This window comes from Lepeophtheirus salmonis, chromosome 10 (assembly GCF_016086655.4).
Source record: "Lepeophtheirus salmonis chromosome 10, UVic_Lsal_1.4, whole genome shotgun sequence".
NCBI classification, from domain to species: domain Eukaryota; kingdom Metazoa; phylum Arthropoda; class Copepoda; order Siphonostomatoida; family Caligidae; genus Lepeophtheirus; species Lepeophtheirus salmonis.
In genome coordinates this window covers 8,098,596-8,123,577 of record NC_052140.2, presented here as the reverse complement: position 1 = coordinate 8,123,577, position 24,982 = coordinate 8,098,596, and the positions used below count along the sequence as shown (strand labels likewise).

The following is a 24,982-nucleotide window of genomic DNA, read 5'->3' as shown; positions in this document are numbered from 1 at the left end:
AAAAAGAAAATTGGGGAAAAAATGTTTTAAATTAGAAACTTGTGCATTAATCATTAAAGTTACAATTTGAAAACGTTTTTATTTTTACTACTCTATAAAAAACCACATTTTAACCATATTCGCAGAATTTGTCATAATAAGGCTTTGTAAACGGTACACATTTAATTGCAAAAGAAAAAAACTTATTTTGTATTAGAAATAAGTGTTCAAATCCTTTCATTTACCATTTTTAGCACTTTTTGAACAATGCTTAAGATAAAATAAACCAATATCAAGCTTATCTCTCAAAATTAGGTTAAAAAGTAAATATTCAAAATAGTAAAGACGCAAACTAAATGTTTGTAATGAAAAAATGGTGTTTAATTATTTAATTTACCATTTTGATCACACTTTTATAAATGATATTATACGGAAATACCACATTTTAACCTTCTTTGGAAGAATTGGCTACAAAAGAGTTTATAAAGGGGAATTTATTTTTGAGAATTAAAAAATGCATATTTCATGTTCAAAATAAATGTTCGAACCATTTAATTTACTATTTTTAGCAATTAAAGAACAATAAAAATATTAAATATACCTATTTTAAACTTTTTTCTATGAATAAAGTTTTTTAGTGCTAATTAAAGTTACAAAAATGAAAAATACTCTTTTTTAGTTGGAAACTAGTGTTTCAATCTTTCAATATAGAATTTTGACCTTGTCTATATCAAAACAAATGAAAAAAATACCACATTTCAAAACTTGTTTGAAGAATTTTATTGTAAATTACTTCAAAATTGCAATTGTATTTTCTTCAAAATAAGCAAAATATTAAGGAAAAAGATAAAAATACACTTATATAGGATTTACTGTCAGTTTTCGCTTTAAAAAAAAGCAAATTTTTAAATAGTGCCTTGATAGTTCAATTTATTAAGGTTATACAGAAGAACATACAAAGTTTTAACTTTTTTTTGATATAATTTGGTTAAGAATTAGCTTAAAAAGAATAATTTTTTACAAAATTGCAAATTTCATGATTTATATAGAAATTAAGTATAGAAATCGACAAATCAAATATTTTTGAGCACATATTCAACTATTTTAAACATGAAATTAAACTATATCAACCTTTGATGTCTGAATAACGCTGAAGAAAATACCACATTTCAAACTATTTTGGTAAACTCTGTTAGGTAGGGCTTGAATATATATTGAAAACTATTTTCTTCAGAATTAGTTTAAAAAGATAAAACAAACCAATATCAAGTTTTCTTATGAAAATTAGGTTAAAAAGTACATATTTAAAAAATAAATGTGTCTACCATTTAAAATACGATTTTTAGCACTTTAAGAACTATAAAAATATAAACTTAACTTATTTCAAACCTTCTTGTATGAATAAAGTTTGAAATTGCTTTAATTATTTATGTCACCATTTTGAGCACGTTTTTATCTATGCTACTGTAGACTATAACACATTTTAACCTTATTTGCCTAAATGGTTTGAATTAAATACCGACGAGAGGCGCATTTCTAAAGACTTAAACTTTGATTCTGCGTCCCAAATTTTGACATCTTTCTACTTCAATTTCTTCTTTAATTCCTTTATTTGTGCTTCTTATACTCCAAGTTGGTTTTGTATGCTGGTATTTATTTCATTTAGATGTCTTACCTCAGTATAAATATCTGTAATACATACAATTATTATTTTCTAAGGATAAAGTAACTAATGCAAAATAAATAAATATATATATCATTTTAAGAAGTTTCATCTTTTATTGTTGATGAAATTAGATTCATGTTCACTAAGTCTATTTTTCTTTTTTCGGAAGTAGGAGATTCCAAATAAGAAGTAAATCATGTATGATCATGAAATTGTGGAGATCTTTTTTTACCTGGAATTCGAAATAAAAAAGTTGCTTGAGATTTCCTTAATTATTTAATTTTCTTAGCATCAGCATTGTTCTCCCGAATAAAAATGGGTTTGTTGGAGTTTTCGGTGAGCATCGGAACTTTAGGTTTAGATGTTCAAACAATGTTGGAATGGCTTGAGAGTTGGAATTCCTTATTTCTTCAAAATGTCTAGAGCACAATCGAGAATTATATGATGGTCTCTGAAGATTTCATTTCATTTTTAGGACTCATTGCTTTCCAAGGAATTTGTCCCTTGGAAATGAAAAAAGTGTCTTCCACTCAGCTCAAGAACAAATGCATTTGGTACTCAAAAATACCAAAAGACAAAAAAACGGTTGCTCGTACTACCTAATGTCCTTACTATTTCTTTGTCACTTTGAAGATATTCTTTAGCTGCATCATTCATAATTCTAAATTAATAAACGACAAGGGATATCTGGAAATGAATGTAAAACGGAGCACACTTTTTTTCAACATGAGATTACCTAGGGTGGTTCGGCTTGCTTTTTTTATAAACCCTCTCTTTCCTCCAATATTTGGCTGGTTATTGTTTGAGTTGTTAGTGTCGCTGTTATTCAAAAAAAATATTTTTATAAGCTAAATTATGATTTTGAGTTAATTTTTTACGAATTTCCAGCCATGAGTCAGGAGCAGTTAGCCAGACATGCCTACACCAAAAATTGGAAAAGGGTTTGTCAACAGATCGAATCTGTGCGAAATGGAACAGTAAGAGAAATGCTAAAAGAAAACAATTTACCCAACGTTGAACAGCTTGAACCGAAACAACAAGAATCTATCAGAATTCGGGACTCTAACCATGAGGATTCCTTATTGTAATTGGTAGATACTGAGCCTGAGAATAGGATGACAATTGGAATACGATTAAGTAAAAGTGTTTTTTCTGAGACTATTGAAGATATAAATACTATATAGCTCTGTAATGACTCAACCGTTGAGGGTAGTGAAGTGCAAAACTCACTCAATAACTTTTTTTACACACTGAGATTTGAAACACCCTATTAAACACAAGGCACTAGATTATCTTCCTGTTATTTCTTATTTATATTATATAAATATATATATGTGTTATTCTTTTATAAATACATAAGTTATTATTATTTCAGTCTTGGTGTTATATGTACTTGTATGCAATGTTAATGTTTTTAATTTTATAAAATATAAATTTGCGGTATGTAATATTCCGTCCATTAGAAAGTGTTTTCATTGCACTAGGGTTATTAAGGAGTTGAGCTCAACCATTAAACAACTAAGTGATAACGTAAGATCAACGTTATTTGACAGGTTAATAGAAATATAAGGTTAGACCATTATGTAATCGGCCTTGCTAGAATTTTCAACCTGATGTATTGTACCGACTACAGGTAAGGCAGGCAGATTTTGACAAAACAAGCAACCACTGATAGTCTATGACGTCACTATTGCTAGAATTTTCAATTTAATGTATCGTACGACTGCTGGGCAAGAAAACGGATTTTGAGAAAACACACAACCACTCATCTATGATGACGTCAATATTAAAAGTGTGGTGGAAGTCAAACATCAGTTGTACACGCATTACAGTATAACCTTGTATTTCTATTAACCTTGGTTATTTGAAAGTTGTTTTAAGCCTCCAAACAACTATGGAATAACGTTATATAAAAAACATTTTTTAGGATTTTAAATATTATATCAAAATGAAAGAGTTGCTTAAAATACCCCGTGATGTTGAATATTTCAAAAATGTAACTATTCATACCAACGAAGGAAGTTATGTTGGTTGATGATTTATACTTGCCCCCCCAAATTGACCTTTAAATCATTAAGATGATCATATTATATACCTACTCTCACCTGTTTTTTATTCGATGGTATGTATACTTTAATTTACGTGATTGACTACGTATAAAATTCCATTAACTAATTCATAATTGTCTTACATTGCAGATGCATATCGAATGTGCTTCCCAAGCAACAATTTATCATTGATGTAACGTTGTATGAATGTAAGCCTTAAGATGTCTGAACGTCGTATAAACGTTAATTTTGGCTGCTCTAGGGTTAATAGATGGCTGTGCAGGAAAATTGTCTGAGCGTTGTATTAACATTATCAAATGGTTAAAACCAACTTTCAAATAACGATAATCTAACGTTATTCCATAGTTGTTTGGAGGTTTAAAACAACTTTCAAGTAACCAAGGTTAATAGAAATATAAGGTCTAGAGCAGCCAAAATTAACGTTTATACGACGTTCAGACATCTTAAGGGTATTTTAAGCAACTCTTTCATTTTGATATAATATTTAAAATCCTAAAAAATGTTTTTTAGAAAAAAATGATCGATTAACTTAATGTATACAACTCAAAATCAAAGTTAATTATATGCTGAAAGGTATTTACACGCTACCAAGATCAATTCAAATAATTTTTTACTGGGCCTTCCTCAACTCCACTTTGTGAGTGAAGGAAGTGAGCTCCATATTAAACTTTTGGTTAATTTAGTTTATTTTCTGAAGTTTTATTTCTCCTTGGCCCTTCTATTTGGGGATTTGGATCTGGAGAGTGAGACACCTTCTTAATAGTAACTCAACAACAAAGTTATAAAAGCTACGGCGTTGTGTTTGGGGTTCACAACTCAATACGTCCCCCGTTGTATAAGAAAACTGTTATTTTGCGTGTTCTCATTCGAAGGCTTTAACTCTCTAGAATATGATTCGGCTCAAGAAGTTTTCCTTTTTTTTTCCATAATAAACCTAATAAGAGAAGGAAAAATCTGTATAGTTTCAAGTAAAACTTTTTAATTATAATAGCAAATTTAATATTTAACCTAACTTTTATCCAAAAATATGCTTGTAAGTCTCATTTCTTATAATATGCATATATAGTACATTTATAATTGCCTTTAAGTGTTTATAGGGTCTACAGTGATTTGTGTTTCTAAGAAGACTTCAGTAATCATTTTATTAAGATGGATATTAGATCCAAACTCTTAAACATTTGTAATTCATTCTCCTGGTATGAAAACACGTGCTTGATCGACATACAATGCTTAAAAACATCGACAGAGAGGTTCGAAAAAAAATCTGTCTTGACTCCAATTCAGTGGTGCTTACTAACTTGACTCCAATTCTAATGTAAAAAGATATATACCCATTAGTTTAGCAATATTTTTTGGAATAATGAATATTGGATAAGGAAGTTTAGTTATGTCATAAAAGTATAAAGAGAGCAGAATTACGCATTTAAAAAATATAATTGTATATTTATAATGAATAAAAAAATGATGACTATTTAAAAGAAACAATTGATTAGATTCTATTTACATATTATGAACTATTCTGAAGTACATACGTGGGTAATAACTCAAAAATAAAGAATATTTTTTACACAACACCATTACACTAACAAAATAATGAAATACATTTATTTCCTTCTTGAAAGTACAAGACATGAAGTTTTGTTTGGTAAAATCAGTATAAAGTTTTCTAATAGATCAACTAAATCTTGAGAATTCAAGGTTTTGTATAAAACAGTGGTGCTTACTAACTAAGATAGGGGGAAAGTGATATAGGTACATCTCAATTTATCTACTTATTACACTCTTTTGGAAAAATATATGTTTTTTTTTTGATGAATTTTAGGAAAAAGGGTCTTATTGAGAGCAGGAAAAATGAGTTCGTTTTATAATGTTTCTATCTGCCGGGGAGTGAAGTAAATTATAACTTCCTAGTAATAAGTATATTGTACATTATACACCGTTTTATATATGTCTTTTTATCCAAAGAATGATTTGATAGAAGAACAAAAATAATTTAAAAGAGAAGCCTGAATCCTTGTACTTTTGTTTATGAAGAAACATTAAAATAGGATGAACAATAATAGAGATATTTTTATTTCAGAAATATTTCTGAGAAACAAAAAAAAAAGGATATTTATTTAAAATTGAAAATAAATGGGTTTTGTTTTTTTATTCAGAAGGTCATGGCTTCAAGAGGAATACATTTAGAAAGTTTAAAAATACCTCATTTGATAGATAAAAGTTACAATTTTCATGTTAAAAACACTTTTTATCATTGTCAATTTGCAAGAAGACTATAAAAATGTGTTCTCTACCATCTGGAGGAGCACAAGCTCTAATCACGCAACCTGTTGTGGTGAATGAAATACATTATTTTTGATTATAAATTAGACTTGGTGAACTCATATGAACATTGAGCAATTATAAAACTAACATACTTTTTGTAATTGTAATTCTATATCAACATCACGTAGTATTTTAAGCAACTCTTTCATTTTGGTATAATATGTAAAATCCTAAAAAATGTTTTTTTAGAAAAAAATAATTAATTGACTTAATATAAACGACTCAAAATCAAAGTTTATAAATGCTGAAAGGTATTTAGACGTTTCCATTATGAAAAATATTCTGCAATTAATAAGTTTTGGCTAATTATCATAAATAATTAAATCAAGCCCACAAAATTAAACAAATTTTAAAAATATTATTAAAGTAATCATTTAAAATTTTGAATTTACACTTCCAAATAAAGTGTCATCTTCAGATTGGGTTTGTAAAAGATTTTGTAGTAAGTTTCATTCAAATAATATGAAATATTATATCTTCTATTAATCTTTAGATAATAATGTAATTCATTCTTAATGATGATTTTGTATTTTAATGTAAGTTTCCCAACAGAGAGGATAGAAAACATCATACAGACTGCATCGATTACTCATACCCCCAATTTAAGAGTTTAGAAGGATCAAAATAATGTAATTTTAATTGATTACAATTAATCTAGCCGGGATTACGTAGAGTTACATGTATTTACGCACCAAGTAGAATGGATTTGTAATTAGAATAAGTTTTATTCCAATAATATTAAATATTCCCCCATTAATGTTACATTAATTTATATTTATTCATTAAGATGATATTTGGTGCTGAAAAAGAACTAATTTGAAAGAACAGTCAGACTGTATGAATTTTCTATGTATAGTTATTGTAATTTTTAGTAACTAGGTACATCTAATTCGATGAAATAATAATTAAAGCTGATGAGTGAGCCGGGTTCAAATGTATTTACTCACGGAGTCGATTTGGATAACAGAATATAAATACAATTTTAAATAGCTGCAGATCTGAAAAACATTGTCAGGAGTATTCGAATAAAAATCTGCCTTGAATCGAATTATATAGTAAAATAGAAAAATACCCATTAGTTTATCATAAATTTGATGTAATATTGAATATTGGGAAGATGAATAACTGTAGTAATTGAGAAATATAATTTTTCCTGCTCTATGAAGAAGAGTTGTAGCTCTTTCGCAATGGTATATGGATCCCTCACTTCTCATTCTATTAGAAGCAGGGTTGTACAAAAAGCAGTCTTAGGAATTCCAATTCTTTAAACCGTTAGAATCGGATCCGATGCAATAGGACAAGGCACTCCTTAATTTTTTTGTCAGTCTAGATTCTCAATCCCCAACCTCTATTTTCAACTATGAATGATTTGTAAATCCACATTTTCTTTATCAACCTCATGGGAAAAATAATTAATTTCATTCTCAAAGACGGTTGTTTCCTGTTGGTATAGGTTAATGATGACAAAATAATAACGATACAAAATTTAGGCGCCAATTTAGGAACAAGTTTGTTGTAAAAAAATTAATCAATCCCAATCAGAATTCATTATACCAATTTTCCTTCATTCATAAAGATACGAAGAAAAAAAAGTTAATTAGATGTTGGCAGATAGCGGCTCAAATTTTAATTTCTTGAACTCTTATAACCGAAACCGTTGAAATAGAACCAAGAATGCTAAAAACACCGTATCCGTCTCATTTCTTTAACAAAAAATGTCAAATTTGGAATAGTCTCAGAAGACAATTTAGATATTTATCACACAGGAATATTTTTTTATGATTCCCATAGGCATTTCATAGCAAAAACCTTTGGCGCCCCAACCATAAATGGAAGTGTTTTCGTTTTTCTATGTCCAATCCAAGGTTAATAGAAATACAATAAGTATTTGTATAAATAATATATCAGCTGGATCTTAGCTTTCGGTACCAAGCCTAATGTGGAAACATCATGCATTGGGGGTGTTTCTCTGTGGAGGGGAGATGACAACATCCCAACATCAAATAGAGGATAGACCCTGTTATATTCTACAATAGAATGTTAAGAAGGGAGTTTTTCTTAACATTTATGAGTCAAAATGATTCTCGTTGAAAGTAATATTCTATTTATTTTAAATTTTTTTGCCAAAAGTGTATTAATAATTATATTTTAATTAAAAATTATACTCACATAAATAAAATAGTCATTGCACTTACTATAAAAGTGTAGCACAACTTCTTGAATATTAGGGCCTGTAAAATATAAAGCAGACTCTAGTTCTAGAGTACTCCCTGCTCTATGGACCTGACAGACAAAATATCTACAACAACAACGAAAATATTAGGGAAAGAAATAAGGTATAAATCTACAGCTATTCCACCGACTCATATGTAGTTAGTATTCCCTCATGATTTATGATTAAAAATAGCTATTTTTTATAAAATAGTTGTGAATACTTTGTTTCATTATCTTTATTAAACAATTCATTTAAAAATTTTTTTTTAAATAAATATAAGGTTAAAAAAGAACCCAATTTACTTTTTTAATATTAAATACTTAAATGAGTTTTATACTATAAATTTAAATAATATTTTTTTAGGAAATAATATATTTAATTAATTAATTATAATTAAATGTGGCCAATAACCTTTTTTTTGTTTTGCTTAAATGGGAGGAACTTTTGTTGTTTTTTATCTTAGAATGTTCAAATAAAGTAGGAATTGAATTACATACGAAACGCCACCGTCCTTTTGGAGACTTCCAGAGAAACATTGATTCTTCAAAGTGAGCTGAAAGTGAATAATTTACGTATGAAGGATTAGAATATTGAGCCCAGTGACATCCATATAAAGCATATAAAGTAACCAATTAATTAAAATTTCACATACCTCACATAGTAAAAAATTATTGATTATATTACTTGGCAAACTCTTAAATTTTTTGTGGAAGTCCAATTTGGACGTTTGATGTAATTGATCCAAAAATTCCCTCGATTGGTGTCTTTTGGAAAATTAAACATTTTCTTGGCAAAAAGCCAGGAAACTTATTAGACAAAGTTGAACTGTTATTTGAAATACACTACACTACACGATACCCTTGTGAAATATATATTGCAATTAATAAGTATTGCCTAATTATCATAAATAATTAAATTAATATCACAAAGTAGTACATAAATTGCCTTCAAGGACTTTAAAATAGACCTAATGGCACCTAACAATTTTAAGCCAATCATCAAAGAGAAGGAAAAAACATTATCTTCTTCTACTAATTGGTCACTCTTCCCTTGAGCCCTTAAGTTCAAACATTTATTTGGGCTCATTAAAAAATCATAATAATAAAACTGTGTATTATTTTGTATTATCCTTATGAAATTAGTGAAATTTTCTTATAGGATTTTAGTATGCATTTTAGAAATATTATTAGTGATAATTTATTATTTAATAGTGTATATTATTATAAATTCATATAAGTAATCACTCTAATATCAATGTATAATATCTTGATGTAATTATTATTCAAATAAAATAAAGAAAAAGCCCTCCCCCCCATATAATCATGCAAATCGAAAAGAAAGCTTGTATCCTTCTACACTAAAACATTCATGTCTTCAACGCCACAGTCAATAAGAAATGTCGGATGAGGCCTATATCAAATCTGTCTGTTAGAACTTTCAAAAGGGATTTAAGGCCAATGGAAGTTATATTACGTCAAAAAAAATCATTCTCGTCTTATATTTAAATAAAAAAATTATCAATTTTTTTTATTTATTTTCTACAACTTCTTATTATTAATGGAGACAGAGTATATTTTCTCCCTTAGCCACAGTATCTCATAAAGAAGAAAGGCTATGGTTTTGCTAGGAGCTTCCATTCACGACGAGCTTTTTGAGATAAACAAAGATGTATTGTATTTTCCTTTCAGCTGTTTTAATTAATATTAAGAAAAAATAGTAAAGATATTGGGAGTTGAGCAATGGGCTGTATTAATTTTGCAATACAGTAATGCAGAAAGTTCCACTAAGAGAGACCCCTTTAATAACATTATTAAAGACAGCAAGTGATGAATCAAATGAAACGCATTCGGAGAAGGGATTTGAATATACATATAAAGTGATGTAAATCCAATGTGTTTTTTAGCTGGCCTGTTAATTTGTACTTGGTAATATAACGAAAGAATTTTCTTTTTCTTAACATTTGTCATTATTATTTAATTCCTGAGTAGTGAGCATCCTTTCCTAAAATAGATTCGATTTTATTCAAAACCTGACTGAACATTCGTGTGTGCTCATAAAAGACAGAGAGTAACCCTGAAGGTTTATTGCGGAGTTGTAGTTGTAAGTCCTTCTTGGACTTAGAGTAGAATTGGGGATTAAAATCGGAGTAATTCTAGCAAATGTCCTTGTTCATATCCTTTTCTCCTTCCTCTCTTGTCACAGCTGGTTGTAGCTGATCTAATGAAACGACAGGAGCATTATTATTTCTCTTCTCCAAAACCTTTTTCAAATTGTCAGGGTTACCATGTAGATATTTGGTTTCTTTTTTTCTTTTTCTACACTGGATTTTACTCACTTTATATATACGAGTGACACGCCAACCTCGCTAACACAAAAATAGTCATTGTATTCTGTTGTCAGCTGTAGATTATTCTACTTCTTTTATAATAATCTGAACGTTGATTGGTTGAAATAGTATTAGCTCATTTAAAGCTGGGAACAATTTGCAACAATCATTGAACAATAGTTCCATAGTTGGGAAGAATTGTCTAACTATCAATTGATTTTGGGGTATTTTTCTCGGTTGATTTTTACAGGAAATATTGCGTTATACAAAAAAGTTACATTTTTATCATTAATATTTTTGAAATTATATTCAGCATTGTGGTATATTTAGTGAGTATATTATATTTTAACTATACATACAATAATATAGATCATTGATTAACTCTCCGTTAGGAAACTGGGATATTATACAGTCTGAGATTTATAAAAAATCTTCATATCCTCACATGGATCAAGGCAAATGTGTCCATTGTGAAAAAATTTCTCATATAGAAGATTTAATAATAAGCAAAAATTAATGCTAACAAAACATGGAACCAAGGTTTGTGAAAAAAAAAAATAATCAATATGGCCACCTTCATTATCAATCACAGCCTTTTCACGGCGCCTGAAGGCCATGCAGGAGTTGATGACAAACTCCTCTGACAAGATGTCCCATGCAGCCACTATGGAGTCCATATTTGGGTGTGAGAACTTTTGGCACTTGGCTAACGTGTGGAAGGAGGCGCCATCTTGAGTCCATACATAGTTACCCTCCGGATAGTTGGTCTTCAGACAGCCATGGCAAGATAGTGTACCTAATAACCTTATAGTGGGCCTCCTAGCCGATTTTTTGTCCAACCTTGAAAAAGAACAGAGGCATCTTATTTCTATCAGAGGCCACAACGCCGAGGACTATTTTTTGGGGCGGATATTTTTTATGGTAAACCCTTTGTACCTCTTCTTTTTTATTTCTGCAAGTCGTTCCGGCGGTTGATGAATTGATCAACAGTATAAAATCTTCTTATGAGAGAAATTTTTTTCACAATGGGCATTCACGTGTCAGTGTACAGTCCTTAGACTGATTGTATAGCTTTATGAACCATAGCTTTGATTACAAGTCTCGGGACTTTGATATCTACATTTGAACAAAATCATTTGGGAAAAAAAAACATGTAATTGGTAGTGTCTATTTTATAACTAGGAATTATTTCCAAAAATATTACTATGCTTGAAAAGAGGAGGGAAATGCCCCCTTGTAGTGTGGATCCTGAAATAGAAATGAAAATAAATCTTGCAAAGCCCGAAGATTCATCAAAAGATAACTGATATTATTTATATATTTTCCATTTCGAAATACTTTATACATAGGAATCAATAAAGAGCATTTGTTTATATCAAAGGATCAAATACCAATCTTACTCAAGATAGTTTTCACTGATTCTAGACATGAGATATTCATGTGCTAACTCATCATGTTCAAGGAGAGGCGCTATGGTTGTATTCAAAAGTGCATTATAATCGTTGAGCCATTCACGTTGAGATATTGTCAAATAGGTTTTATCAATTAATTTGGGCTCAAATGGTACAAGACTCACAGGTTCAAAATTAAGAAAATCTCCATAAGGATTATTATTAGAGAGATCCGGGTTTTTAACGGCCTGAAGGATTGTTTCAAGTCGTATTCCGAATTTTCCATCTTCGTAGTACCCAGGCTCATCAGAAAAGAACATTCCAGGTTTGATTGGGCTCCCTGTCTTTTCCATGGCCAGGCGTGTATGCCCCTCATGCACGTTTAGATAGGATCCAATTCCATGTCCGGTTCCGTGTCTATAGTCTTTTCCAATGTTATAGAAGTGCTTTCGAGCCGCATAGTCAATGTTTCTATCAATAACACCCACGGGTGCCACAACAGAAGCAATGTCAATAGCCGCTGCTAGAACGCGTGTGTACATTTGAATTTGATTGTCAGTGGGAGATCCGAAATGAAAGGTCCGCGTTACATCCGTTGTTCCATCCAAATACTGACCTCCAGAATCGACTGTTGAAAAAAAAAAGGTTTAATTTTTAGCATAAGAAGAAATATAATGTTTGAATTACGCAAATAAAGGCTTGAATTGTCGATGACCTTATTGGTATTTTCTTCTGGTCTGTAGTGAATGATTGCTCCATTGCTTCCAAAAGCCGATATTGTTCCAAAACTGAGACCTTTGTTGAATTTTTTCTTGCTTCGAATTTGAAAGAGTGTTTGTGCAGCATTGATCTCTGTCCAATTTCGCTCTTCCTTATTTACGATGCAATCTTCCAAAAATGATACAAATTCAATCAGAGCAACCGCATCTCGCTCATGTGAGGCTTTCATTCCCTTTATTTCGGTAGGATTTTTAATTGACTTAGCCTCAATAATAGGAGATACATCTAAATGTCCCTTATCAGATGCAATTTTGTAGATGGAATACGGGGAACCAGGCTTGTAAACGGATTTTGAAGGAATTAAAATTCTTGAATCTGTAAGGATTTGGTTATAAAGATGTTGTTAAATAATTCATATGAGTACAGGTGCATTTTAGAAATATTATTAGTGGTAATTTATTATTTAATAGTGTATATAATTATATATTCATATAAGTAATCACTCTAATATCAATGTGGGGGGGGCATCTACACACAAAATGATGCTGGTGTATAGTTCATGTCAAATGATTTAAAAATTCAAATAAATAATCCATTTAAATCGAATGTAAAAGTGCCTAATGTATTTCAGAACAATAATTAAAAAGTCCAAATATATTTATGAATAAAACCCATAAAATAAGCAAAACCCAAGTTAAAATTCTTGGGAGGTAGTCTTCTGAGTTTGATAAAAAAAAGTTTAAATTCGTCAGAACTACTCTTGAACAGGTATTGTGTATAGGGGATACTCCCACAGTTATGCCTGCTTTGAAGACAACCCAACAAATCCCATTGATACCAATTGCTAAAGTTGGTTAAATCGAATAATCAATAACATTAAACAATCAACAGAATTTACCATAGGAATCCTCTCAGTATGTAGCAAAACCAAATTTATGATTAATAAATTTTTTGGTTTTTTGTTAATGTTTTTGTTTTTGTATCACAAATAAAAAGTTTATCATAATAATCTTTGTAAATTGGACCCTGTTCAACCTCATCTCAAAAAACTAACCTACTCCTAACTTCCCTAAAGTGAAGATCGCTTAATACATACACCAACTGCACAACAACTTTAAAATTGCTTTCCCTCGAAATAAATTAGTATCCTGTTTATTATGCACATACTAAGACAAACTTGCTACTCCTCTTCCTAATTCCATTTCTTTAATTTGTATTTAATATATGTACGTTTTCCCTTTTTCGTTTTTTTTTTTGGATTTTTAATTTTTTTGGTACATTTTCTAATCGACACCCCATACCTTAAAAAAACTTTGGGGAGACACGGGGAATCGATCTTGTTTGATGAAAAATATCAACTTATTATCGAAAAAACAAACTTACCCTCCAGAGCTCCTTAATCTGCTCTGATCAGAACAAACATAGCTCCAGATACGTAACTCAGAATTTGAAAAACTTTTATTTATGTCTAAGTCCTGTATCTGTCTGTGTTTTTGAAATAAATACCCTGGTTATTTTTTTATTAGCGGATAATAGATTATTGTAGTATGGGTTTGTTTGTATATCTGTCCAGACAACAACAAAAAAACGAATTTTTGTACTAACAGAAAAAAGGGAGAACGTGTATTGAAAAGGATTAGCAAGTTTGTTTTACTATGCATCTTCATTAAGGTTGAAGGAGGAACATAATTCCAACTATTATGTTGTTTGTCGAAAAGTTTTACTCAATTCTCGAGTTATTTAAAGCATTAATTCAAAATAAAATAAGGGTACGTTTTTGTACAGCTATAATATAATATTATAGTAGATATATATATATGTTATTTTAATAATGCAAAGTTTATCTGTATGCATGTAAGAATCTTAGTCAACTAAATGACTAAATAACAATGAGTGTTCAATTAGGATAATTCAGTTGTTCAACATTTAGCATCCATTAGTGACTCCTGATGTATATCATATATCAATATGGAATAATAAAAATTTATTAGAAACTGATCTTTTTGTGACTTTGACCTTTTATATGACCTTAAAACTGTACTTTATTAATTTAAAATGTTAAAAAACTATTTTTTATGCATGAAAAGGCTTTAATGATCACGAAATTCCCAATTTTGCAATAGAAAAGTAGGTGTAAAATTGAATTGGATTATAACTCTTATGAAAAAGAAAAAGGGAATTTAGTTCGACTCATATTTTTAATAAAAGGAAGTACTTTATATAAAATTTTTAAAAAATGAACCTAACGTAAGAGGAGGCGTAGCAACGAGCTAAAGAACTCCCTATCTCAACAAATCATATTTTATTTTTATCAAGGTATTATGATTTTTTTTTAATTCTTGATGTATTGAATACGTTTAAGTGTGCTCATGAAACTCGGAGACTAATACTAAGGATTTGTTGCCGGGAGTTATCTTCTATATTATTATAACAAAATGTGTATGTCGGTCGACGCCTGATAACTCCAGGCAATGCCGGGTTTTCAGAGAAAATAAAAATAGAAGAGTGTTTTTGAAAGAGATAAAAATATTAACCTAATTATTTACAGAGTCTAAGAGGAGGGTCCCAAAAAAGGCTTTGCCTTTTTTTTAAATTTCATTAAAAATATAAAAAACATTATTTTCTTTAAATATAACGTCATTTGCTAAATAATAAACTGCAGTTTTTACTTAGAAAAACCCTTTATGACCACTATTTTATTTTCCATTAGAGGCGAAACTAATGGGATTCCGGTCAAAAAACGTGGGGAAAAAATAATCATTCATATAAAAATTCTAACACTGGGCCTGACTAACATGTTTACTACAAAGGTATCTCTGCGTTGCATTTTCTTTCATATAAACAAGAAACATTTTAAATAACTTAACCTCTTTCTTTTGAAAATTGTTTAAGGCTTGGAGAATTTCGAAATATGTATAGTTCCTAGAAATATGGTTTACACTGGTCTTCTGTCAGTCCCTGTTTCCCTCGATCAATCCCTCATTATTCATTATTTCATTAAGGGTATTTCTTCTCTTAAAGTACATCTCATATATCTCATTTTCCTTTTTAAACTGTTGCGTTTGAACAGTTTACTAGACGCAAACTACCAAAGAATGACCCAAAAAAGTCGTGGAGGAATGGGTTGATAAGAAATCCTGGAAATTAAAACAACAAAAACGGAAATGATCCATCACTTGGATACACACCTCGCCTCTTAACCTTAATTGATGAAAATGCGAAAATTAAGTTTTAGACTAACTTTTCAGATGCTTAAACCAATAGTTATATAGCATTTTAAGTTTATAATATACATTTTTAGGTCATATAAAAAGGTCAAAAGGTCACAAAAAAATTATCCTGAATTTTTATTTCTACATGTGTACTAGGGTGTCCTGTTAATTCTATCTTTTGTTGTATTTTAATGGAAAAAATTATGTTTGTAAAGTTTCAGTCTTCAAAGGGTGTTTTTTGACCTCTATCGCCATTTGAAAATAACTTTGTTTAACGAAAATCTCTATTTATAAAGGGATTCAAAAGTTTCAATTTTAAAGCCATGTTGTTGAATTTCAAAAGTTTCATTAAAGTTCCCTTTTTCAAGTAATACATAAAAATATAGTCCTTACTTTTCATTTTAAAGAACAACAAATTGTAGACCAACGAAATACTTCAGATAGAAGAGATTGACCTTTTTTGTGACCTTGTACCTTATATTTTACCTTAAAACTGTTTACTAATGCTTTAAGCATCAAAAGGCTTTAATGATCGCGAAATTGGAGAAATTCCTCTCATTACTATGAAAATAGATTAAAAAATACGCATTCATGGGTGAAAAAGTAATTTTCTGGGTAGATTGGGGGAGATTTTGGCTGAAATTAAAATTATTTTCTAGAGTGCTTAAAAGATACTCTTGCATCCGAAAAAGAAGGGCTAAAATTGAATCTGATTTTAACCCCCCTTCCCCTTATTAGATTAACCTGTCCACGAAAACGGGTTACCCACGCCCAGACAGGCTAACTTCGCAGAAAATCCCACAGCAGGGAAGTCATGTTGTTCGGATTCAATCCTCATCGCCAATGCTTAGTCTGACGAGTGGAGTAGTATGAATATAGAATATATTATCATGTTTAATTTCTCCACGACTTTTCTTTCATTCTCGATCCTCTTTTGGTATTATGTGTCTAGTAACTTCGTCAGGTGCAACATAAACCATCAACATTCTTAGTACAAGCTCCAAGGACTGACAGTTAAGAACCAGCCTCAATGACAAACGGTCTTAATAACGGGTACTATGGACCGGCAATTGTAAGGACCGGTCCTAAGACTGTATCAAATAAATACGAACCAACATAATACTAGTATCGGTTGTCCGTACAAAAGCGTATTGTTTACGTGTACACGGTCAATAGATGTAGAAACTCATCTTTATTCGCCTTCAATAAATATTTTACCTTGGGGTATATTATCTGCGAGTATGCTACTGAGAGATGCATGGGCGTCATCGATGTCTTCAATTTCAAGGTCTAAGGATGAATCATTTGTTAAAATGGAAATATCTTCAAACTGAGCCAAGTCACACCAGAGATAAATCGTTTCATTTTTCAAAGTGGGTAAATAGACCAATGACTTGAATGTGGGGTTACGATTAACCATATTCTGTAAAAATTGAATATTAAGTCGTTAAATTGATATGAATAGTTTAAAAATGTTAACTTTTTTTGCCCTTGGATTAAGATGATATGCCTCCACTTCTTTTATCTCAATCAACATGTAAATAACCTAATACGAAACTTCTGTTTTTATAGCCTATAAACTGTTTTTTCGAGAAATATATTTTACAACATTTTCATGAGTTTCTATTAATTTTCACCATGAAAGATTTCAATAAATAAAAAACATGTAATATAGTTAGTAGCTACATGTTTTCAGATCCAAAAGTTATGTAAACTATTTATGTTGTTTATTTTTCCAAGTCGGAGAAAATGTCTTTTAACCACTAAAAAAAAAAAAAGGACTTTTTCTTTAGAAGTCTAATAAATTCCTCACTTAAGAGAAAAATGTTTAAGAATATACTCTTAGTTTGCCCTTACGGGAAGACATATAACTTCATATGAAAAATAGGAGGACATTAAAAAATTAAAATTTTAAAAGGTATTTAAGGTTTGTTGCTTGAAAAAAATATAGAATTTTTTCAGCCTTCAAGCTACATATCTATATATTAAATGCAAATGTCTGTGCGTGTGGGGGGTCACGGGCCAAACCAATGCACACTTTTTTAAAGGAGGTTATTAGGTTTAGAGTTGAAAAAATACAGAAGAGTGAATAAGACAAAAGATGTATTGCAATAATATGAATGTTGAGCGAACGACAGTTCAACGGTTGAATTTTTTTCCTCTCTAAATCGTATAATCTCCTTTCAAAAAAAAAGTGTGCAAGGATACATATTCAAAAGATGGTGTCCCTCTAAAGAAAAAACTAAGTATAGCCTTTAGAAAAGGAAAGACGGTTGAAACGTGTGCTCTTTCTTCGTTTTTGTTCATTATTTAATCGGTCGTCGTAGTGTTAACATATCCCTTTAAAAAAGAAGAATTATCGCCTATCTTTGGTGTGAATTGATTTAAAAATGTATAAAATATAAAAATATATGAATTTAAATCCTATATAATTAAAATAATTCATGTGTGTGTGATATATGTCTCACTAAGTAACATAAAAATGAAGAAAGTATATTAAATATGAATTGAAAAAGGTAATTAGCAAGAAGATGAGCGAGTTAATCTTAGTATGTATCTTCAATCTTCATTATATTTATGGTTGAAGAAGGGACATGGAAAGTTAGAAATGGCAATAAGTTAATCACAACGTCAAACATTTGAGTTATTTACTTGTTATTTACCAAAATCAGTATTTTCACATGAACGTCAAAAGGGGGTGCAGGTTTGATTGTATTTACATCAAATGGACAGAAAAAACAACAAAAACTATATACAAGGAGGTTTTACAATACAAATTTACCTAAATTATGTAATTATAGTTTATAGTAAATCATTTTAGTTTAGAATTTTACCATAATTAAGCTATTTTTCATTGGTTATCTTTACGATAGCGTGTTCGTGCAAGTTTAATTATAATATTTTCCCTACTCTAATGCTATTTTAAAATATAGAAAGTAATTAATTCTAGCAGTGACTTATTTTCTTACTCCATAATTGCTACACAGGAAGGTTAATTTAGGTGAACCATATGTCTCGCTCTCGCCTTCTACTCGTGCTCTTAAAAGAAACATCTCTGAATATTACATACCCAAATGTAATGAAAATATTTCTTAAAATTTTACAGTTTCTATTTTTTGCTCTATATGAAGCATAAGAGTTCAGAATTAATTTTAATTTCTAATGTCACGACTAAACCTACTCTAGTTGACATTAAATAACATGTGGCTCTCTGTGGGCAGTGTTGTGTCATTCTTTTTTTGAGGACTGAAGACTGCATTCCCGTCCAGTTCAGCTGTTAAACTTATAAAGTTGTGTCCTTGATGACGTACCTCAACTTTATTTCTTCTTGTTTTAATCTGTTCTAGAACTGAGAGTCCGATAGTCTTTAGGACCGGTCCCAAGACTAGACTGGACTGGACGGAATACATAAAGTTGATACAACATTATCTGTAGGCATCATAAGCTAAAAAATTGTGTTATACAGGTAATTTTTTTGATTCAAGAGGTAAAAGCAATCAGAGACATACCATCTTAATCCATGTACAAGAATGTGTTAACTACTGTTATTATTCTGATAAAATAAACTGTTAAATGTCATACATTGATATCGATTTCCTTCTCTCCTCTCAAATTGAATAACCAGGCAATCTCGTCCTCTTCTGTGACAACCATACCATCATACTCCTTCTCATCCAACTCTTTCCGAATCTCCTCAATCTTCACGTTCCTTTCCTTACCCGCAAATTCCAACGGATGCTCCACAATTCTAACCTCAGGGATTGTATAATTATCTGTCCGAACTGAGTCAATGAGATTCTCATCAATACTTTCCAACTCAATGGATCCAAGTTCTTCCATGTATTGTAGCCAAGTTTTCGCTCCTAGTAAATTGGGATCTGATCCAACTTTATCACTTCGATCGAGATTATTTTTGATCCAAGATGAGATACTTGGCTCATCCGGTTCTCCTTCTTTGACAAGTCTCCAATTGCAATCCAGTTGATTGGAAGCTTGAAGAAAGTAACGACCATCTGTCCATAAAGCAGCCTAAAAGTAGGATTATTATATGAATTGGTGTTAAGTAATGAATTATTTAACGACTCTCCAGTCTCTACCATTAGTGTAAGACACACGTATTTTTAATCAATAACACGCATTTTATCATTAATATGTTAAAAAAAGCTCAAACTTTGTGCATTATTTGGATGCACAATACTTCCATCTCCGTCATAAAGGCCTCAAAACAAGCCACCACGAAATAAAGTGAATAATACGAAATTACTTTTTTCCCCACCTATTATAAAGGTGAAATATCCTTGAGGAAAAAAGGGTTTAAGGTTAAATTGTTCAGAGCAAATGTCTTGAGGCAAAATAGTTTAAGTCAAAATTATCGGACACAGCAAAAATGATTCTAATGTCCACTGAGGTAGCAAAAATTGTATTAGGGATCATTATAAAGTATATGAGTCCGAAACTTCGTCCATGTAGACTTTGTGTTCCCATGCTTAATATAATACAATTATTACTATTATTTATTTATTTTTGGAAATGTAGTGTTTGAATATTACGTGATTTATTACGGGAAATTCAAAACTATCCTCGTTCTAGTATTAAATGTTTTATCTTAATCTAAAAAAAAATTTATTTACATCCATAATTATCCTTCATTTATCAAAGCTTATTTAAAAATGAGAGAACACGGTTTAAGATAGTAAGTCGCTAGTAAGATTAAAAATTTCACACGAAGCTGATTTCAAAACTTGAGAGCCCCGAACAATCAGGGGCGTCCGCAGGATTATACATTTATATTGTTTATTTTTTTAAATATTTAAACAAAAATCTACATGTATTCTCAAAATTGAAATTTTTTCAAAAAATTTCAAAAATCGACAGTGGTTCACAAAAATCATTGCTATTCTCAAAAAGTTTCAAAAATGAAACTTCAATTATTTTTTTTTTTTTATTTTTCAAAAAATCTACAGCTATTCACAAAAAATCACAGAAAATAATTTCAAAAATACACAATTGTTCACGTAAAATTTATATTTTTAGGAAAACAAATTCAAAATTTATATATATTTTTTTTTAAATTGAAGAATTAAATTTTTTGGATATACTCCCTCCAGTCTTCCCCCTGTGGACGCCCCTGACAATTATTATAATAATTATTTAATAGATTTTGTTTTACCTCAGAGAGTGTCACGACAACCTTGGCTTGTGATCCGCTAAACCCCGATATCCATTGAATTCTTTTATCATTGTCCATTGGGATTAAATATGCAACTATACCATTTTCCTCCATTTGACCTCTCAAAAGTTTTAGCTGCTCAGTCGAAGGTATCTGATTTTTTGAACTACAAGCCTTTGTTGCATTCATACTATGTTAAATGTGAAATAAAAAAATATTAAAATTACTCTCTCCAATAATACTAATAACTTGGTAAGCAAGCATATGGCCTATTTTGATGGTCAAAAGTCAATTTTTATTTTACATATTTACGGGGGCGTTATCAGAGCTGCAGATTTGGTAAATAAAATTCCCCATTCTAACTCAGAGACCATTATTTTGAATCTCAATTACTCCGACTCCAATACACAAAATTTTAATAATACCTTTTATAGCCTATATAAGTACTATTGAGTTATTTGAGTCTAGAGGCTATAAATATATATCTAATTTAATAGCTATAAGTAGTTATTAGTTATATGTAGTAAATAATTGTACCAGGTATAAAGAAAATATTTGGAATATAAGATATTTCAAAAGATGAACAACGAATGAAATGGATCAAAATGTATCATCTATTGCCAATACATTTATAAGTTTATGAATTCAATTTATGTAACTTGTAACCAAGGAACTATAACTATAGTTAAAAAAATAGTAAATTCATTCCCTGTAAAATTCATCCACCGACATTTCATTCCTACTTAAAAGAGGGAAATTTAGTGACAACATACAGTTTATGTTTCAAAATTACTAATTAATTTTTGTGTATGGCTATAAAGGGAGGCCTGGTCAGTCGGCAGTGGAGACAACTATTCATGGATGGGTGATGGGCGATGAGAGACACATATGAATGATTTATGGATTAGAAATGACGTCATGATCAATCTTAGTGAGTAGGAATGGAATCCCGATTCGTTTATAGTATTTATACCTTGGGAAATTGAAGAATAGGAGTACTTATATTCCATCAATAGTCAACGATGACTCATCACTCATCTCCAGTGCCGACTTCCGACTGCTCAGCCCTCCATCTATAGGCTTACACAAAAACTACTTAATAGTTTAGAAACATAAAACGTATGTTGTCATTAAATATCCCTCTTCAAATGACTAATTAAATGTTCGGTGATGAACTTTTACAAAATTTAAGAAATTATATTTTTGAATAGGTCTAAGCGTAAATATAACAAATGTATTATTTGAATTTCAACTAAATATTTGGTATTTGGTCTAAAAATTGTATAATTCTAATTTTAAAACAAGCTTATACTTTGTTATCGTATGATATTTGGTTTATAATGTTAGTAGTGTTGGATTCGAATATGACTCTAACTCGAGAAAAAAAAACCTACTCTACTAAAACTAACAATTTACTCAAAATGACTCTAACTCGATGGAAACTAGTCATGGGACAATTTAAAAAATCCCAATGGCGATTCCGATGCTATTGTAGTAAAAATTCCGTATATCGATTCCGATGCCGATCTTGATTCTTTAATATTTTAAATAATAATAGTTATAAAATACCATTTTGCTATAAAGGTCGTCCACAGAATTTTAATTTTTTTGGGGGGTGGGTTGTAATTTTTTAGAAAAAAAATTAACAAATTATATTTATTTAAATAAAGATTAATATATACAATTTGATATTTAAATTTTTTTCAAAAAATCACAACTATTCACAAAAAAAATTCAGAAATCCCCAGCTGTTAACAAAAAATTCTAATATTTTGGGGGAAAAAATCAAAATGCATAGTTGTTCACAGAAAATTAAATTATTTTATGAAAAATTTGAATAATTAAATTAAATTTCAAACATAATATTTTCTAGTAAAATTCGAAATATGCTTAATTTGGGGGTTGGGATATTTTTTTGGACAACTTAGAAAATTAATAAATAGTTTAATACTAGTAATAAATAAGAATCGAAATCGTAAATCATACATTATTTTCCCGATGCCGATTCCATTGAAAAACATCGTATTCCCAATTCTGATTAATAGTCCACTCACTAATATAAATATATATATTTTTTGTAAAAATTCGTCTTCACTTGAACTCAAATAATCAAAACAAATTTAAACATTCAAACAAAGATTCCTCAAATTTCTAGTATCATTCAAAATGACAGTCAAAAACTATTACAAACGCTCCTTTTCTACAATAAGAAGAGTAATTGATAGATTAATAAATTCTAAGCACTTTTAACAGTTCCAAATTTTTTGATTATTGGCAACCTGAACATTGTTTTTATGTTTAAAGTTGTTATCATTAGTCTATGAATTTTGAGGAAAGACCCAAATGACAATAAGCAACAATGGGCCTCCACATTTCTTTGTTGAGGATGATAAAAATTTATGGGAAAATAGGGTAAAAATTATATTTTGAAAGATTTGTTTTCCTAAAAAAAATGGCGTTCGGGCAAATTATGAAGCAGAGCTAAAAATTTAATATTTAAAATTTAATATTTCTAAACAAATTTATTAATTTGTATTATGAATATTTAATTTTTTTTTTTCACAAAAAAAGTATCATTTGATTTTTTTTGCGTAAAATTTAATTTTTTGTGAATAGCTATGGATATTTGAATTTTTTTTCCAAATGTCCTAAGAAGAAAATAAATATGGCGTCGTTTTTTCCCTAACGTAAAAAAAAATTGAAGCCTCACTAATGAAAAACCCCTTACTAAGTACCCATGAGCTTCACTCGACGAAAACTCGAAATTGTTTTTTGGAATTCAACACTGGTTTATATCCATTAATTCTGTATATTTTTGAACTTGTACTTCCAGTTCTATTGATGTAACATAATGTACGAACTCTTGTTTTCATTTTAGACACATAAAAAAGCTTATCCCCTACACCATGCGTTTGAAAATTAAGGTGTATCAAAATACATACATTCAACCATATTAGGCCAATAAAACAAAAATATATAGATACAGGGTGATTCAGAATTAGATTCCTATCATAAAAATTAAATTACTTATAAATAATTATGGTTATATAATATTAAAATTATGTATTTACATATATCTTTTACAGGTTATCCTAAATATAATAGGATATTGACGAAGTAAATAAAAATATCCACAAGGTGGTGTGAGAGTATGTGGCTTGGGAATAATCCATATATTGTTCACAGAGCCCTCTATGGGGGCAACTTACCCATATTTTATTATTTTTGATAATTAAACAAAGTAATATGTTATTATTAAAGGTGAGTACTTTGTAATGGAAAAATGAGCGCGAGGAGAAGGCGAGAGCGATACATATGATACGCCTGGATTAAGACCCTTGTAAATATCAGATGCATGTTAATTGATTTAAGGGGGTTGGCATGAATTACTGCTATAAACAGGAGAATTTTCTACATTTAAAATAGCATTAGTGTAGAGAAAACATTCAAATTTCATTTTATGATATATTTTTAAAACAATTTACACCAAAGAGGGAGAAGTTAACACTCCGACGAACGACTAAATAATGAACAAAAAAAGAAGTAAGAGCACACGCTCCTTTTATAATTTTTAAAGATAGCTTTTTTCAATTTCAAACTGCTCAACTCTAATTATAAGACAATATCAATTAAAATACTATGTAGGATTTGAATATTATGAAATATATATATATATATGTAATTTATTCTAAAAAAATGTGGAGAAATAATATGACAATGAGAGTCCGGGAGTATTGAAGAAATAAATAGAAGACTTTTTTTTTTGTAATAAACCCCGTAAAATGCGAGTCTACTTTTTCTATTTTTCTTTTGTTTTTTAGTATGGTTAGGGCAATAAAAACATTTTATTCTTCATAAAATATTTAAAATAATGTATGCCAGACAAAATACTCCAAAAATAATTCTAAA

General features: G+C 29.8%; 1 protein-coding gene across 1 annotated transcript in view; it reads right to left on the bottom strand.

The window, feature by feature from the left end:
- Nucleotides 1-11,868: 11,868 nt before the first annotated feature.
- LOC121125208 (xaa-Pro aminopeptidase 1) overlaps nucleotides 11,869-24,982 on the bottom strand; it is a 15,313-nt gene continuing 2,199 nt past the window's right edge. Inside the window, exons 2-6 of the mRNA XM_040720345.2 lie at nucleotides 21,074-21,263; nucleotides 19,486-19,932; nucleotides 17,122-17,326; nucleotides 12,659-13,066; nucleotides 11,869-12,599 (exon numbers count right to left, since the gene is read on the bottom strand). Of these exons, the coding sequence (XP_040576279.1) occupies nucleotides 11,977-12,599; nucleotides 12,659-13,066; nucleotides 17,122-17,326; nucleotides 19,486-19,932; nucleotides 21,074-21,263 (1,873 nt within the window). The 3' untranslated portion in view covers nucleotides 11,869-11,976. The remainder of the gene's footprint in view (nucleotides 12,600-12,658; nucleotides 13,067-17,121; nucleotides 17,327-19,485; nucleotides 19,933-21,073; nucleotides 21,264-24,982) is intronic.